Here is a 15,219-nt window from a genome sequence, read left to right on the forward strand (position 1 = left end):
TTTATTAATAGCTCATTGCTGCGATTTTACTAACGCATCTAATTGTTTTCTTTTATTTCTTTTTTCACTTCCAGACAAATGTATTTTAGGAGGCATATTATAATTTATAAACAATAACAACAACAAATACGAATAAAAGTTAACAATCACTTAATCAATCAAAATATAAAAGGAGTTATAACACCTGGGTTATGCCCACTTTAATCAATCTTCATTTAGATTATGCGCACTTTAATTAATCTCCAATTAGAGTATAACATGCAATTATAAATGAAGAGTGATTAACTAAATGAAGAGTAAAGCTTATAATATATAAGGATTTGAATTGAATTGAAATATTTGAGGAAATATGAAAAACTTAGGATGATATGACAATGGTAACCTCCTAGGCACTCAATATAAATTATGATTCCTATTAAAAATATAAAATTTCTATAAACCTGTTAATACAGTATGATCTTCATATTTAATGAGTAGATATTGTAGCAAATATGAAGATCATTCATACCATAATCCTATTAAAAAAAATGGCGGCCCGGTCGCATTACGCGTTCCCGCTGAGCGAGGGTCCGGGGAGGGGTCCCACCACAAGGGACCAAAATTACTATGAACCTAACATAATATGGGACCCAAATAAACAATTGCTTACCTGATTTCTACTAAGTAATTGCTAAAAAAACCCAAATTAGTAATTGATGTATGTTAAGAGATTTCTTACCGAGTAGCAATAAAAATAGACCAAATTACAGCAACATAAGAACATAAAAATTCAAATAGAGTAATTCTATTATTTGACATTCAAATTAATAATAAAAAAAGTTAGGTTAAGAGATTTCTTACCAATCGAAAAAAAACAAAATCATAGCACTAAGACAAAAGAACACAAACAAGCAGAGAAGGAGGAAGAAAAACTAAGAAAAACAACTCGAAGTCGGAAAAGAAAGATGAAGAAAATAGAGAGAAAGCGCAGACGATACTCGCGCAGACGGTAGAAGAAAGAAACTTAAAAAAAGAATGACAAATTTCTAATAAACCTCTGTTGCTCTCATTTTATTTATATATATACTATGCGAAAAATATTTTTTTTGGGCCCCTTAAATTCTTGGGTCCTGGGCAGGCGCCCACAAAACATGCCTCAAGACCGGCCCTGCAAAAAACCCACACAAGCACCGATTTGCAAAACCGTGAAACCATAGGGTTTTATTTGAAATTAACCCATTTTTTATTTGTAAGATGTTGACATAAGACACTGAAATCTTAATTTGTCAAGTTTATAAAGTCGTAAAAGATATTACAACGTTGGAAGGTTGTGAGGAGATGAGTTGAAACAATTTAATTACTAACTGGGGAAATGGATAAACTGATTTTCTAGACCGAGTTAAATCTGAGCAGAGTCGAGCAGTGAAATGGATTCTCATACATTGCCTTGTAAAATAAAATCCAAAAGTCTCAGATTAATTTATTTAGAATAAAATTAAATTACCTAACATTAGTACTGTAAATTAACTTTATTGATATTTTTTAATATATGGACCATTATATATTTATTAAGCCTATTGAACATCATTGAGAAGTTTAACTTTGATCTTGTTGAGAGCACTTAGAATATCTTTGCTACTAATCCTCTCATCAGGTACATCTGCACAACACTTCAGGGCTAACTTCATAATCAAAGATGTGCAATCTATCTTAGCCAAGTAGTGACGTTCGTCGACTCTAATCAAATTGGGATCTACAATTTGATCTACTCTAGAAGGAAGCGACTCGTTAACCCATTGTCTCATACTCATGTGTTCGTTAAACATCTCATGTGTAGGCCTTTTTCTTGTGAAAGTTTCTATCAACAGAATACCAAAACTGTATATATCACCCTTTATTGAAACAAGTCCTTCAGATCCAAACTCTGCATCAGAATTTGATTTACTCAGCCTTGCAAAAAAGTAATTACTATTCCAAGTATAATATATATGCATAAAATCAAACATCACCTGGTGCCATGTATCCAACAGTTGCAAGAGTTATAGTTTGTATGAAAGATTGATCTTCTCCAATGAGTTTTGCTATGCCAAAATCAGTTACATGAGCAACCATATCCTCGTCTAGAAGGATATTACTGGGCTTCAAATCACAATGAACAATAGAATTTATAGAACCATGATGAATATACTCAACTGCTGATGCAACATCGATCATTATGTTCAATCTCTGAAAAATGTCTAAAAAGTAGTTATGAGAACACAACCACTTTTCCAGGCTCCAATTAGGCATGAACTCCATGACTAACGCTTTAAATTCAGTGGTACAACAACTAGTGAGTATTTTCACAAGGTTTCTATGTCGAATCCCACGCAGTACTTCACACTCCACATCAAAACTCTTGAATGCTCGTTCTGACTCCAAATTGAAAACCTTAACCGCAATGGATAAGCCATTTGAAAGATTCCCTCTATATACCGAACCAAAACTCCCTCTACCAAGCAAGTTGACCTCATCAAATTTATTTGTTGCCTGTTGAAGCTCATGAATAGAAATTCTTTGCCATATTGGTAAAGTTGGAAAATTCACTTGGTGAGTCAACAATCTTGTTTTTCTTTTCCAATACCAAATTAGGATGACAATAACAATTCCAAGTGCCAAACATGTTAATACAATTGCAACCAGTGTTATCTTGGTTTTCTTTGAATGGTTCTTAGTTCTGCATCGATTGACTTGGAATTTAGGTTCCCCACAAAGTGCTTTATTTCCTAGAAATGATTGCACCGGTAAGTTCATAAATGGCCCTCCATTAGGAATTTCTCCTTGTAATTCGTTGAAGGACACATTAAAAACCTTGAGATATTTTAATTTCTCTAAAGACTTTGGCAATTCTCCTGAGAGATTATTGATTGATAAATCCATGAATTCCAAGTTTATCGCATCACTAAATGATTCAGGAATGGAACCCTCCAATCTATTATTAGATAAAGAGAGACGCTCTAGAGATTGGAGGCCTCCAAAGGTGGGTGGGATACTACCTGAGAATTGATTTCGAGACAAATCAAGTAATATAATAGTTCTCAAGATGCCAATATCCATAGGAAGGTCACCACTTAAGGAATTTGATGATAGGTTGAGTTCAATGACATCTTTAAGCCTCCAAAACGTTGATGGAATAGTAGAATTGAGTTTGTTGGATTGAAAATAAATATTCCTAAGAGAAGTGAGATTACCAAAGCAAGAAGGAATATTTCCAGAGAGCTCATTTTTCCAAAAATATATATCACCCAATTTTTGTAAGCCACATAATTCAAAAGGTATGAGCCCTTGGATTCTATTCGACTCAAGATGTAATACTTGAAGCTTCCTCATTTTTCTAATTGTCTTAGGAATGAATCCTTTTAAATTGTTATCACCTAGATCCAAATAAATCAAGCTAGTCAAGTTGCCAATTTCCTCGGAAATGGTTCTTGTTAGTCCACAATCATTCATGCTGAAAAGTTCAAGTGAAGAAGATAGGTTTCCTATGGAAATGGGTAGAGTAGCATTCAATGGATTTTCACCCAACCTTAAAACTGTCAAATTTTTGCAATTGGCCAATGAAAAAAATAAAGTCAATAAAGATTGACTAGTGAGTTGATTGTTCTCTAAACTGAGAATTTGAAGATTTTTTAAATTGCCAAGAGCAAAAGGTATAGAGCCAGAGAACATGTTTGAACCCAAGTCGATATTAATGAGTTTAGACGCATTAAAGAGAGATATGGGGATAGGACCATGAAACTTATTTCCTCCAATATAAATTTCCTCAAGATTAGGAAGATGGAGACCAAAGCTTGGAGGAAGACTGCCTGATAGATGGTTATTAGCCAATACCAACTTTCTTAATGTTGAAATATTAAAAATATTGGAAGGAAGCATTCCATCAAGGTTGTTAGATGCGAATGACAGATACTCTAGGTAAGCAAGGTTATGCACTTCAAACGGAATGCTACCTGCAATGACAATTCATTTGAGAAATTAGAAATTAAAATTATGTTTATAAAAAAAAATTGAGCTAAGACTTTAAGGAGGATATTTAAACCTAAATTCAACTATAATTGCATAAGTATCATTCTGGTTGTTTTGTTAATCTTTGAACATCATCAGCTTAACATTCATAAAGAAATGTAGTTTATTGTCAATTTAAACTCCCAAATTAGGTAATACAAGGAGCTAGAGCTAACAATAATATACAAGTTCATTGTTCGTTTAAAAATATACTTGAGATTTTTCATATAAGTCTGACATTTTCTGTTCAGTTAAAAGTGTTTCAATTGGTATATTAGTTGTACATTTTAGTTTTCATTTCCAAAGGTATTCTGAATATGATTTTTTTGGCATAAGATGATATTTTTTTGTTTTCTTCTATATATGTTGAAATTTCTTTATTGTGTCCAATAGGTAGCCATGTTACTTTTTGACAATATTACAGTATATAAGTTGTAAATTTTAGTTTCATTTACAAATGAATTTTGAATATGCTTGTTAGAATTTACTTTTGTTAGGTTTAAATTTTGGAATTAATATCCTTTTGATTTCACTACTTACTTTTTGTTGCATGTTAAAAGACATGACATATCTTTTCACTCTTTCAAATTGTGTGGACTATATTGCGAACATGATTCTCAAGTTTGGGAATTTGATTGGTTCAATCCTAATTTATTTATTTGGTATTTATGGCTATCTTTTCACAACTAATGTTATATTCCAATGATTTTAAATTGGCCTAATACATTCCTAGCCCACTATATTTGTTTAAAAAAAACTCAACTGCCTCCATATATTTCTAAAATGCCCTATTTACCATCTGGACTTGTTTAAAGTGACGTATTAACCTATTAAAATCAATGTGGCAGATTAAGAACATATTTTAGAAAAGTTGAAATGTGTACACTTTAAGCAATTTCATGGAGCCAATAAATCATTTTTAACGGTGACCAAAACCGAACAAAAAACTGAGAACCGAAAAAAACCAAATCCAACCAAACTATAGTTCGGTTCAGTTCTTATTTCTCAATCAGTTCGGTTCATAAACCGGGCTGATTTTTTATTTTTAGGTTTTTAACTTTTATCCATCGTGCCATTCATTATCAATTGAAACAAATGAAAAGTTAGGGAAGCATATATATATATATATAGGGGTGAGATCCAGCGTGATAAAGGTTTAAGTTGTGACAATGAGCTTATTGTGTGACATAACAAAACTACGTAGTTTTGATGATAATTAAAAAGGGAAGGTGGCAAATTGGTAAATAAAATGAAAGAGTGGATAGAGAAAATTGTTTTATTTTTTTTTCTTTAAAATGCATTTTCCCAACTTTTCTATCTCGTTTTTCAAAACATTTTATACCATTGGACTCGTCTTAATTAAACGGTCATTTTAAGATCCATGAAGCTCAAGTAAAAAAAATTCCGGTGAACGGAATCCGGGTGGGCGTTTTCCGGTGAGAAAAAAAGTATCCAAAAAATTCTCAAAAAATTCCATAAAATGTAAAACATTATTCTAAGAAACTTTAATTCTTTGGTCGAAACGGGATTTCTTACGGTTTAGTCCCAATAAAACGTTTTCCTTAATTTTATCCATTTTACATGCTTCAACAATTTGTTGGGACTATACCGTAAGAAATCTCGCTTCGACCCAAGAATTAAAGTTTCTTAGAATAATGTTTTACATGTTCTAGAATGTTTTGAGAATTTTCTGGGCACTTTGTTTCTCGCCAGAAAACGCCCACCCGAATTCCGTTTACCGGAATTTTTTTTACTTGAGCTTCAGGGATCTTAAAATGACCGTCTAATTTAGACGAGTCTAATAGTATAAAATTTTTTGAAAACCAATGTTAGAAATGTCGGGAAAATGTATGTTAAAGAAAAGAAATAAAACATTTTTCTGTTTGAACAATACAAGTATTATGTTGGAACAAATGGTACACTGATTTGGAACAATGTAAGTAGGATAAAAAACGTGTCCAGAAAATTATCAAAAAATTCAAAAACATGTAAAACATCATTTTAAGAAACTTTAATTCTTGGCTCAAAGCTAAATTCCTTATAGTTTTGACCCAATAAATTGTTGAAGCATGTAAAATGGATAAAATTAAGGAACAAGTTTTATTGGGACTAAACCGTAAGAAATCCCGCTTCGACCCAAGAATTAAAGTTTCTTAGAATAATATTTTACATTTTTTAAAATTTTTTAAGAATTTTCTGGGTACTTTTTTCTCATCAGAAAACGCCCACCCGGATTCCGTTCACCGGATTTTTTTTTACTTGAGCTTCAAGAATCTTAAAATGACTATCTAATTTAGACGAGTCTAATAGTATAAAAAATTTCGAAAAAAGAGGTTAGAAATGTCAGAAAAATGTATTTTAAACAAAAGAAATAAAACAATTTTCTGTTGGAACAATATAAGTATTATGTTGGAACAAATGGTACACTCATTTGGAACAACGTAAGTAGGACAAAAAACGTATCCAGAAAATTATCAAAAAATTTCAAAACATGTAAAATATTATTTTAAGAAACTTTAATTCTTGGCTTAAAGCGAGATTCCTTACATTTTTTACCCAACAAATTGTTGAACCGTGTAAAATGGATAAAATTAAGGAAAAAGTTTTATTGGAACTAAACCGTAAGAAATATCGCTTTGACCGAAGAATTAAAGTTTCTTAGAATAAAGTTTTACATTTTCTGGAATTTTTTGACAATTTTCTGGACACTTTTTTTCTCGCCGGAAAACGTCCACCCGGATTCCGTTCACCGGAATTTTTTTTACTTGAGCTTCATGGATCTTAAAATGACCGTTTAATTAAGACGAGTCCAACGGTATAATTTTTTTTGAAAAACGAGGTTGGAAAAGTTGGAAAAATGCATTTTAAAGAAAAAAATAAAACAATTTTCTCTTTCCTTTTATTTAAAAATTTGCCCCATCTTTTTGGTTAATTACAAAATTGGTCCTTATCACACTATAAGGCTTGTCACACCACAAGAAATTGGTCCTTGTTAAACGGTACCTTTCAAATAGTTAATGTGTCAATTTAAGCAAATTCAGAGGGTAAATAATTTTTTTTCAAAGTATAAGGGGACAATTAGCTTTTTTGGACAAGTACAATCGAAGGGGCTAAAGATGTACTTAGACTTTTAAGTATGTAAATGGAAGTAGATGTCAAGACTTAATACTTTGATATAAAATAGTAAAGATTGGATTTAGTTAATTCTAATTTAACATCTACGAGTACGAATATATACCTGTCAACTTGTTTTCTCCGAAGTAAAGAATCTTTAGCCCGGTAAGATTTCCAATACATGAAGGAATTTGACCACCAATGGAATTTCTTGTCATGGCTAACAGCTCCAGATTTATAAGATTGCATATGGAGTGTGGAATTTCTCCTATAATAATCAAACAAAGGATAAATTTGTAACTGATTAGTTTAATTCAATTGTTTTAAATATATATGAGTTTGTAAGTGGAATATATAACTTGAAATAGGTTCTATATATATGGAGATACAGTTTATTCTACGATAAATTATTAAGAATCAGGTCTTCTAACATAAATGAAGGACCCTCCACACAAAAAATTGATATATAAATAAATGAAATGATGTTTTAACTTGTTAATGTGTTGTGAGATATACAACACATGTTAATTTTTTTTATAGAAAATCCTTCATTTATTGGAGAACTTGATTTCTTAATAATTTCTGCGATTGCATTAGATTTAAAATTACTCATTCTTAATCCTTAAAACTATAGAAACTTAATTTTATTGATTTCTAAAAAAAATATTTTATTGGTATAGGAACTTTTGTTGGAGATAAATTTTTTATCCACTTAATTTTCCTATTGAAACTTCTTGTTAACTAAAAACTAGTAATTGTAAATACCAAATATAAGAGATATACGGGTGGAATATACTTCTTTGGTTAGCTTCTATTTCCCCTTAGTGTGCTATATTTTCTTTTCTAGATTTCGGATGAAAATTCTAAATCTTTTTAGACCAATTTTTTAATATACTGATGTTAAGAAAACCTTCGAGGAGATTTATATTGTATGTCAACTTGTGTAAGGTTTCCACTTATTAAGCCATTGATTGTTAAATTAGTTAATTATAAACATTAGTGACATAGCTTCACTCCTTTTATTTGTGTCTAAAATTATATTATTTTACAAATTGAAATACGATTTTTACAATTTCTCTACAGCCGCATCACACATATAAAAAAAGTTATTTTTTGAATTGTTATAATGAAAATTCAAACGCATATGAATTGGATAACATTATGTTTACACAAGTTTTATGTAAAAGATAACTGTTTTTATAATTATGAGATTAACATGATCAAAAATAAAAGATCAGAAACTTACTACATTAAAATCAAAATGACAAGGGAGCTCATGATACTTTTTCTTATAATACTTATATCCAATGAAATTTCAAGATCAAATGAATGATATAGATACCTTTGAAATTTTATTTGTGTCCAATAAGATTTAAAAAAAATGATTTTTAGATAGAAAGACAATATTTAATCAAAATAACTTTTAGTCTAAACATGGCTCGAAGATCAATTTGACTGAGAATAAATACATTTGTTACTATATAATTAGTATTTCTACACATGTCAATTTTATATGTTAAAACATGTCAATTCGAACTAATTTAATATAAATATGAAGTTGAAAATCAAAAGCTTATTTCGGCCAAATTAACCATATACTTTATCTAAATCTCAATAAAATAGGCTTTTATTCATATTTTTATCAAACACATAGATAATTAGAAAAGCTTTAGTTTCTACATACCAAAAACACATAGATATTTTCTCAAAATATCAGAAAACTGAATTTTTGTTTCTATAATATATACCAAAATCAAGTGTTTCAGCCCACCTTTAAATAATTAGAAAAGCTTGAGTTTCATACATATGTTAATATTTTAGGTTAGTTTCATTGAGTTTTTTTATGAGTTATATTGAGTTTCACACTGTTTAATTAAATTTGGTTTCACTAAATTTTATATAAAATTTACAGTTTCTGTATAACCACATCACACATATAAATGAAAATTGAATAACGCTTTTTTAATTGAGTTTTATGTCAAAGTTTGACTTTTTAGTTATCAGTGGCTTAACATGACAAAAAATAAAAGATTGGGAACTTAATGAATCAAAATCAGAATACTCCATAAGAGACATCATGTTTGTTTTTTATGGTAATTATCTTCAATGAAATTTTAAGAGAAAATGAATGTCATAGGTACCTTTGAAATTGTTAAACCCAAGATATAATTCTCGAAGCATAGTAAGATTCCCAAAGTCGTTATGTAAAACTCCTTCTAAATTGTTGTAAGACAAGCATAACATTTGTAACCTCTTGCATGCAAACAGAGTGGAAGGAATTGGACCACTGAATGAGTTCTTACATAGATCCAATGCCTCTAGATCATGAAGTTTGGCAAACATAATTGATGGAAGAGTACCTGTCAAATTATTTGTTAAAAATCCAAAAATTGTAGTGAACATGTTTTTAAACAAGGTTATTGGGATGGAACCTGACAACCAATTATCGCTAATATAAATTTTTTCCAACGAAGAAATGTTGAAGATACTAATTGGTACACTTCCTGAAAGCTCGTTGTTTACCAAGGACAACAATTTCAAGTTTTGAAGATTTCCAATTGTTTCTGGAATTTGACCTGCAAGATTATTGATTCCCAAGTAAAGATGATGAAGCTTTGATAAGTTGAATACAGATATTGGAAACCTACCTATAACGATCCACATAAATTAATATATGATATTGATAAAAATGTATATTAATAAATAAATGTTGATGAAAAAAACATTAAAAAACATTGTATGTGGCAACCAATCTTTTTGGAAATGTCTCCATTAATTTGTTGAACCTTCAGAATTACTTGGCCTTTTACTAACTTAATTAATAAAATTTTGAAATAATAGTTTAAACTAATTTACTAATACATTTTACTTTAATGCATTTAGAAACATTAGCTTATTTAATTTTATTGGAGAAAGTTTCTGTTGCAGAAAATATGCTTCCAGTTTAATGGAGAAGTGTATTAAGAGATTTTATTTTAATAATGGCTTAAATCTGTCATATTTTTTTTGCATTATATATATATATTTTTAATAAATGTCATATTTCCCTAAAATTTTGCTTGCATGATCAACTTTAAGCATCAATTTGGTAATGTGTTTTAGTTGTTTTTTTAATCAAATTAGTCCAAGATGACTGTTGTAAACATTATAAAAGTAAAAACATAGAAAAAATATTCAAGATCTAAAAAAAAAAAATTCATGTGATTTAATATTTTTTTTAATTTAACAAATGTAATAATTTTTATTGTAAAAAATATTGTGTTTTATATTGTAAGCCAGCAATTTAATAAAAATGTCAATGTTGATAAAATTTAATAATTATTAGATACTAATTATGACACTTTAAGCAAGTTCATAGGATCAATTAAGCTTTTTGAACAAGCTTAAGGGAATGATTGGTGTATTAAGCCAAGATAAATTGATTCAGAATTCGACATGTCCACAGGCCCGTGTTCCTTGGATCGAACCTGGACAATGCAAATTGATCTTTGGGTAAATTACACCGTGATCATAATTAACAAATTATTTATAACTGTGTCAGACTCTTAAACAAATTTATTTAAATGTCAAACAAATTTATTTAAATGTCATATTTGGTGGTTTTTTTAAAACTGTTTTTATTTCCTGCAACTGAATAACTGAAAATTTGACAAAAATAGAAATAAAATTATGATATTCTGATGTTTTAAAATTTAAAATCATATAATGATAAAATACATAAAAACGATTTTCATAATTGTAAATAGTTTTTAAAATATGAATTTCTATGAATTTCTGTGTAATTTTCCCTTGATCTTAGGACTAGCTTGGTCCAGACCTGCTAAAGCCCATTTATTTTTTGGGTGGACTTTATAAAAATAGCACAGACTGACGCAATACGATTCACCTATTAATATTAATTAAAAATTATATATATTTTTTTAGGTGGGTTAATATGGAATGGGTTTGAGATTGGATCTTCAAGCTCGAGCCTAGCCCGACCTTAACCCATCTAAATTAATAACGAGCTGGGCTGGACTTGGACTTAGTATTTTTACACAAAATCCTGTTAAGCCTAATCTGTAAACATTTCTACTAGGAATGAGATGTTTTGAAGTGGTACATCTCTAACTCTATGATGTTGACCCATCCAATTACATATTGAAGTAACTGCAAACTAGTTTTGAGGATCATTTGTGATATAATCATTTTACCAAACACAAAATAATTATTACTAAGAAAAACTCTATTTTCGCATGGATTATCAAACACTAACAAAAGTTTTGAATTTTTATGTAAGAGTGTTTTGAATGTACTAAATGAATGGGTAAATTACACCCATGGCCACTGAACTTTACCCATTTTCACATTATAGCCACTGAACTTCATTTCTTCCCAGTATGGCCATTAAACTTTACACTTTTTAACACCGGTGGCCACTTAACGCTTCAAAACGACCATTGACGGCTAAAAATAAAAAATCAAAAGCGTTAATAATATTTTAAGGAACTTTAATTCTTGAAAATTTTCGTTTTGAGGTCATTTAGGTGGTGTTTGGTTAGGAGAGAGAAAGTGAATTTTTAGAGAGAGAAAGCTCCAAAAAATGTGATTTTCGAAAATAAAAAATGTGGTTTCATGGTAAATGTCGTTCTGAACAACTTTAATTCTTGAATATTTTCATTTTGAGGTCGTTAACGGTCGTTAAATGTCATTTTGAGAAGTTGGTTAAAATTGAGTGGTCACCGGTGTTAAAAAGTATAAAGTTGAGTGGCCATACTGGGAAGAAATGAAGCCATAATATGAAAATGGATAAAGTTCAGTGGCCATGAGTGTAATTTACCCCTCAATGAATTTTATCTAATTATTATATGAATTTTATCCTGACTCTGAATTTTATCCTGACGGACTTTTATTTTGTTTTGAATTTTCATTTACGGGTGATGCCATATTTGAATTTGCTGTCATGTTATAATTGACTTCTGAAAGTTTTTTTTTTAAAGTTTATATCCTATCAATTTTGTTTGATTTTTCTAATGTATGAGCTTCAATTTGACAATTGGTTATGGGAAAAAAATGTTATTTCACGATTTTGAGATTTTGACAAATTAGTCACTATATACAAAAAAATAAAATAAATAATAATAATAATAATAATAATAATAATAAACTTCATTAATAAAAGATGATATTATTAAAAAGATATGCAATTTCAAATCTTACAAGGTGATAGAGAATACTCCATATTGTAGGATGGTCAACACATAAAATTATGCATTAAAAAACTCATATTTAGTTAATGAATCTTGAAATTGAACCATCTAGCAAACGTTAAGTTTAAAAATGTACTATTTTGCATGTGGAGAACAAATCTCCAAAATTAGGTTTAAGATTGAAATGTTTTTAAAATATGAAAAAAAGTACGAATAAAGGAAATAAGAAACTAACCTCCAAAGTTATTAAAAATGAGAGCAAGATATTGAAGTTGGGAGAAAAATCCAATCCATGAAGGGATACTCCCATTGAAAAGATTGTATGACAAGCTAAACAACTTCAATCGGCGTAAATTGACAAGTTGAACAGGTAGAGAGCCATGGAAGGAGTTATTGCGTAAAGAGAAAGTGACTAGAAACGAAAGGTTTTCAATTTGTGGAGGAATTGTCCCTGTTAGAGTCATGTTTTGAAGTAGTATCTCTGTAACTCTGCGATGGCGAGTTCCACATGTAATTCCAATCCAATTACAGACTGATGTATCTTTAGACCAGTTGGATGCTAACAGATTTTGAGGATCATCTGTAATATGAGCTTTCAAGGCAAATAATGCATCCATATCAGTGTTGATATTACTTGTGGCTCGACTTTCATACGAACATTTCAACAAATATATGAAACACAAAATAATTATGGCCGAAGAAGAATTTATTTTCTCCATGGATCACTCAATAGTTTAAAGGTGAGAAAGATTTTGAGGAATTGGTATAAAATAAAAGCATTTGAAACTACATATACATACTTACAATCTTAGCCCTTATATGGGTGCAAAAACTCAATTATTCCCTTACCCCACTCATTTAATTTAATATACTAAATATTAATGTTAATGAATTACAAAAATATTATTTTGACTATGCATTACGATTCATTTGCATAATACATCACAATAAATGATATTTTATTTGGATACATAAAGTTGGAGCTTCTAAACTTTTCTTTTTTTGTTCATTAAATTCATAATATTTTATTTAAATAAATATTGATTTTTTTGTCACATTAAACTTCTAATGGTCAAAAATAATAATTTTGAAGATAAAATCTAATTAATATAGTGTTTTTCATTTCATCTGTATTTGAAATTTTTAATTTTCATAGTTTCAAAGAAGTTGAAAACAGTTTTTGATGTGTAACATAACTATTGGAAAATTATAAAACCTTATTTCAAATTGCAAAAAAAAAAATATAATTTCAAATACAGATGAAATTGATAACGCTTTTTTTGCTGAATTAAATTTTTAGAACTAACTAATTTCGTAAGTAATGTCTTTATCCTTTAGTGTTAATCATTTGGTCATTCCGTCGATTTTTTTTAGATTTTTAACCATTAAATTCAACATAAACATGCAGACAAAAAAACAACAGAGCAACAAGGTCATTTTGCATCGGATTGTATCCTGAAAACTAAAATATATTTGGTTAAAAGTTTAAAAAATATAAAATGACTAAATAGTTAATGGTGACAAAAGATATGGACCTTAACTAAATAATGTTATGTAAAAAAAAGAGGGCCTAATAAATTATGTAGATTACATGGATGAATCATACATATGTCAATCACCTATAAAAATTACATCAATTAAAGTAATTCAAGAATCTTAAGATGAGAGTTCAAAAAAAAAAAAAAAATCTTAAGATGAAAAATTTAATCATATCATTATGAGCCACATATTAGTATTTTAAATTTTCATTTAATCATAATTATGAAAAAGACATTATAGAAAACACATTTGTGGAAAAGTTGATTAAGAAAACAAGTTCCAACAAATTGACTAATCAAGAGGACACATTATTTTTATTCATTTTTTATTTCATATTCATTTTTAGTCACTGTTAACCCTTTAATCTTTTTATTTTTTAAGATTTTTAACCAAACACATTTTACCTTTCAAGACTGTCATAGCACGATATAAAATGGTCATATTATTCAGTTATTTTTTGTCTGCCTCTGTTAATTTATTGTATTTATATTTTCAATATGGAATAAAGAACAAATGTAACTTAACATTTTCGATGAAGTGCAGATTTCGCCTTAACATATAAAATAGTCCGAATTTACCCTAATATTTTCAAGCAAGATCAATTTTAGCCACACGTTATCGTAAATTTGAAAATGCTAGTTTGCATGTTATTTAAATGTCAAATGAGAAAAAAAAAATTACCAACCAAAAAATATACAAAACTTTATCGATAAACTTTATTAAAAGGTCTTATTTGATAATTAAATAATAGTAAACCTATCTTTTTCAAATTTGCGTTAAGGTAAGGCTAAACTTGATATTGTTTGAAAGAACTCAGATTAAATTTGCATCATTTTATACGTTAACGCTAAATTTGCACTTTTTAAAAAACGTTAAGGTCAAATTTATCCTAAAATTTTATAAAATACCTCGGTTACCGTCATGCGGTCCAGCTGTGTACGTATGGTCTCTAGTCGGACGGTCGTCTTGCATCGAACCCTGACCTCCCATCTGCATGCACGGGGACGGTCAACTGGGATCCTGTGTGCTAGTCTATGCGGCTGGAACACCGAAAAATACTTGTATATACACGCCTGCAGTAGTGTCAGACATCCACAAATACCAAAACAGTCTCCTCTGCTCGCTATCCCCAGCTGCCGATATAACGTGGCAAGTGTAGCAGACCCTCATGAAAATCCAACTGCCCCTCTGACACCGTCGTGAACCTCAGCCAGATGGGACGGCTTAATCCTATCGCGACTCTTGTCAACAAATAAGGTGGATCCGAGCATAAGCCACATCCACGCCGTGGCCCGAGTAGCGTCATCCCTACCCTCGCTGGTAAGTCTGTGTACAACATCAACAAATACACCTC

General features: G+C 29.7%; 1 protein-coding gene across 1 annotated transcript; it reads right to left on the bottom strand.

Moving 5' to 3' along the window:
- Positions 1-329: 329 nt before the first annotated feature.
- On the bottom strand, positions 330-13,101 carry LOC136203396 (probable LRR receptor-like serine/threonine-protein kinase At3g47570). Its single transcript, XM_065994542.1, has 6 exons — positions 12,562-13,101; positions 9,570-9,713; positions 9,279-9,497; positions 7,262-7,405; positions 1,989-3,968; positions 330-1,903 (listed from the first exon to the last, which is right to left on the bottom strand). Exons 1-6 carry the CDS (start codon positions 13,043-13,045, stop codon positions 1,554-1,556), a joined length of 3,321 nt encoding a protein of 1,106 aa, XP_065850614.1. The 5' UTR covers positions 13,046-13,101; the 3' UTR covers positions 330-1,553.
- Positions 13,102-15,219: the final 2,118 nt, after the last annotated feature.

Source organism: Euphorbia lathyris, chromosome 8, assembly GCF_963576675.1.
Source record: "Euphorbia lathyris chromosome 8, ddEupLath1.1, whole genome shotgun sequence".
In the NCBI taxonomy this organism is placed as follows: Eukaryota; Viridiplantae; Streptophyta; class Magnoliopsida; order Malpighiales; family Euphorbiaceae; genus Euphorbia; species Euphorbia lathyris.

What these genes read in the sequence shown, in the direction of transcription:
- LOC136203396 (XM_065994542.1), bottom strand. Translation starts at nt 13,045, where the DNA reads ATGGAGAAAATAAATTCTTCTTCGGCCATAATTATTTTGTGTTTCATA. An exon ending in TAGCGATAATTGGTTGTCAG is followed by an intron (nt 9,498 to 9,569) that starts GTTCCATCCCAA and finishes ATAATTTGACAG; the next exon opens with GTACTCTTCCATCAATTATG. An exon ending in CGGAGAAAACAAGTTGACAG is followed by an intron (nt 3,969 to 7,261) that starts GTATATATTCGT and finishes TTGTCATTGCAG; the next exon opens with GTAGCATTCCGTTTGAAGTG.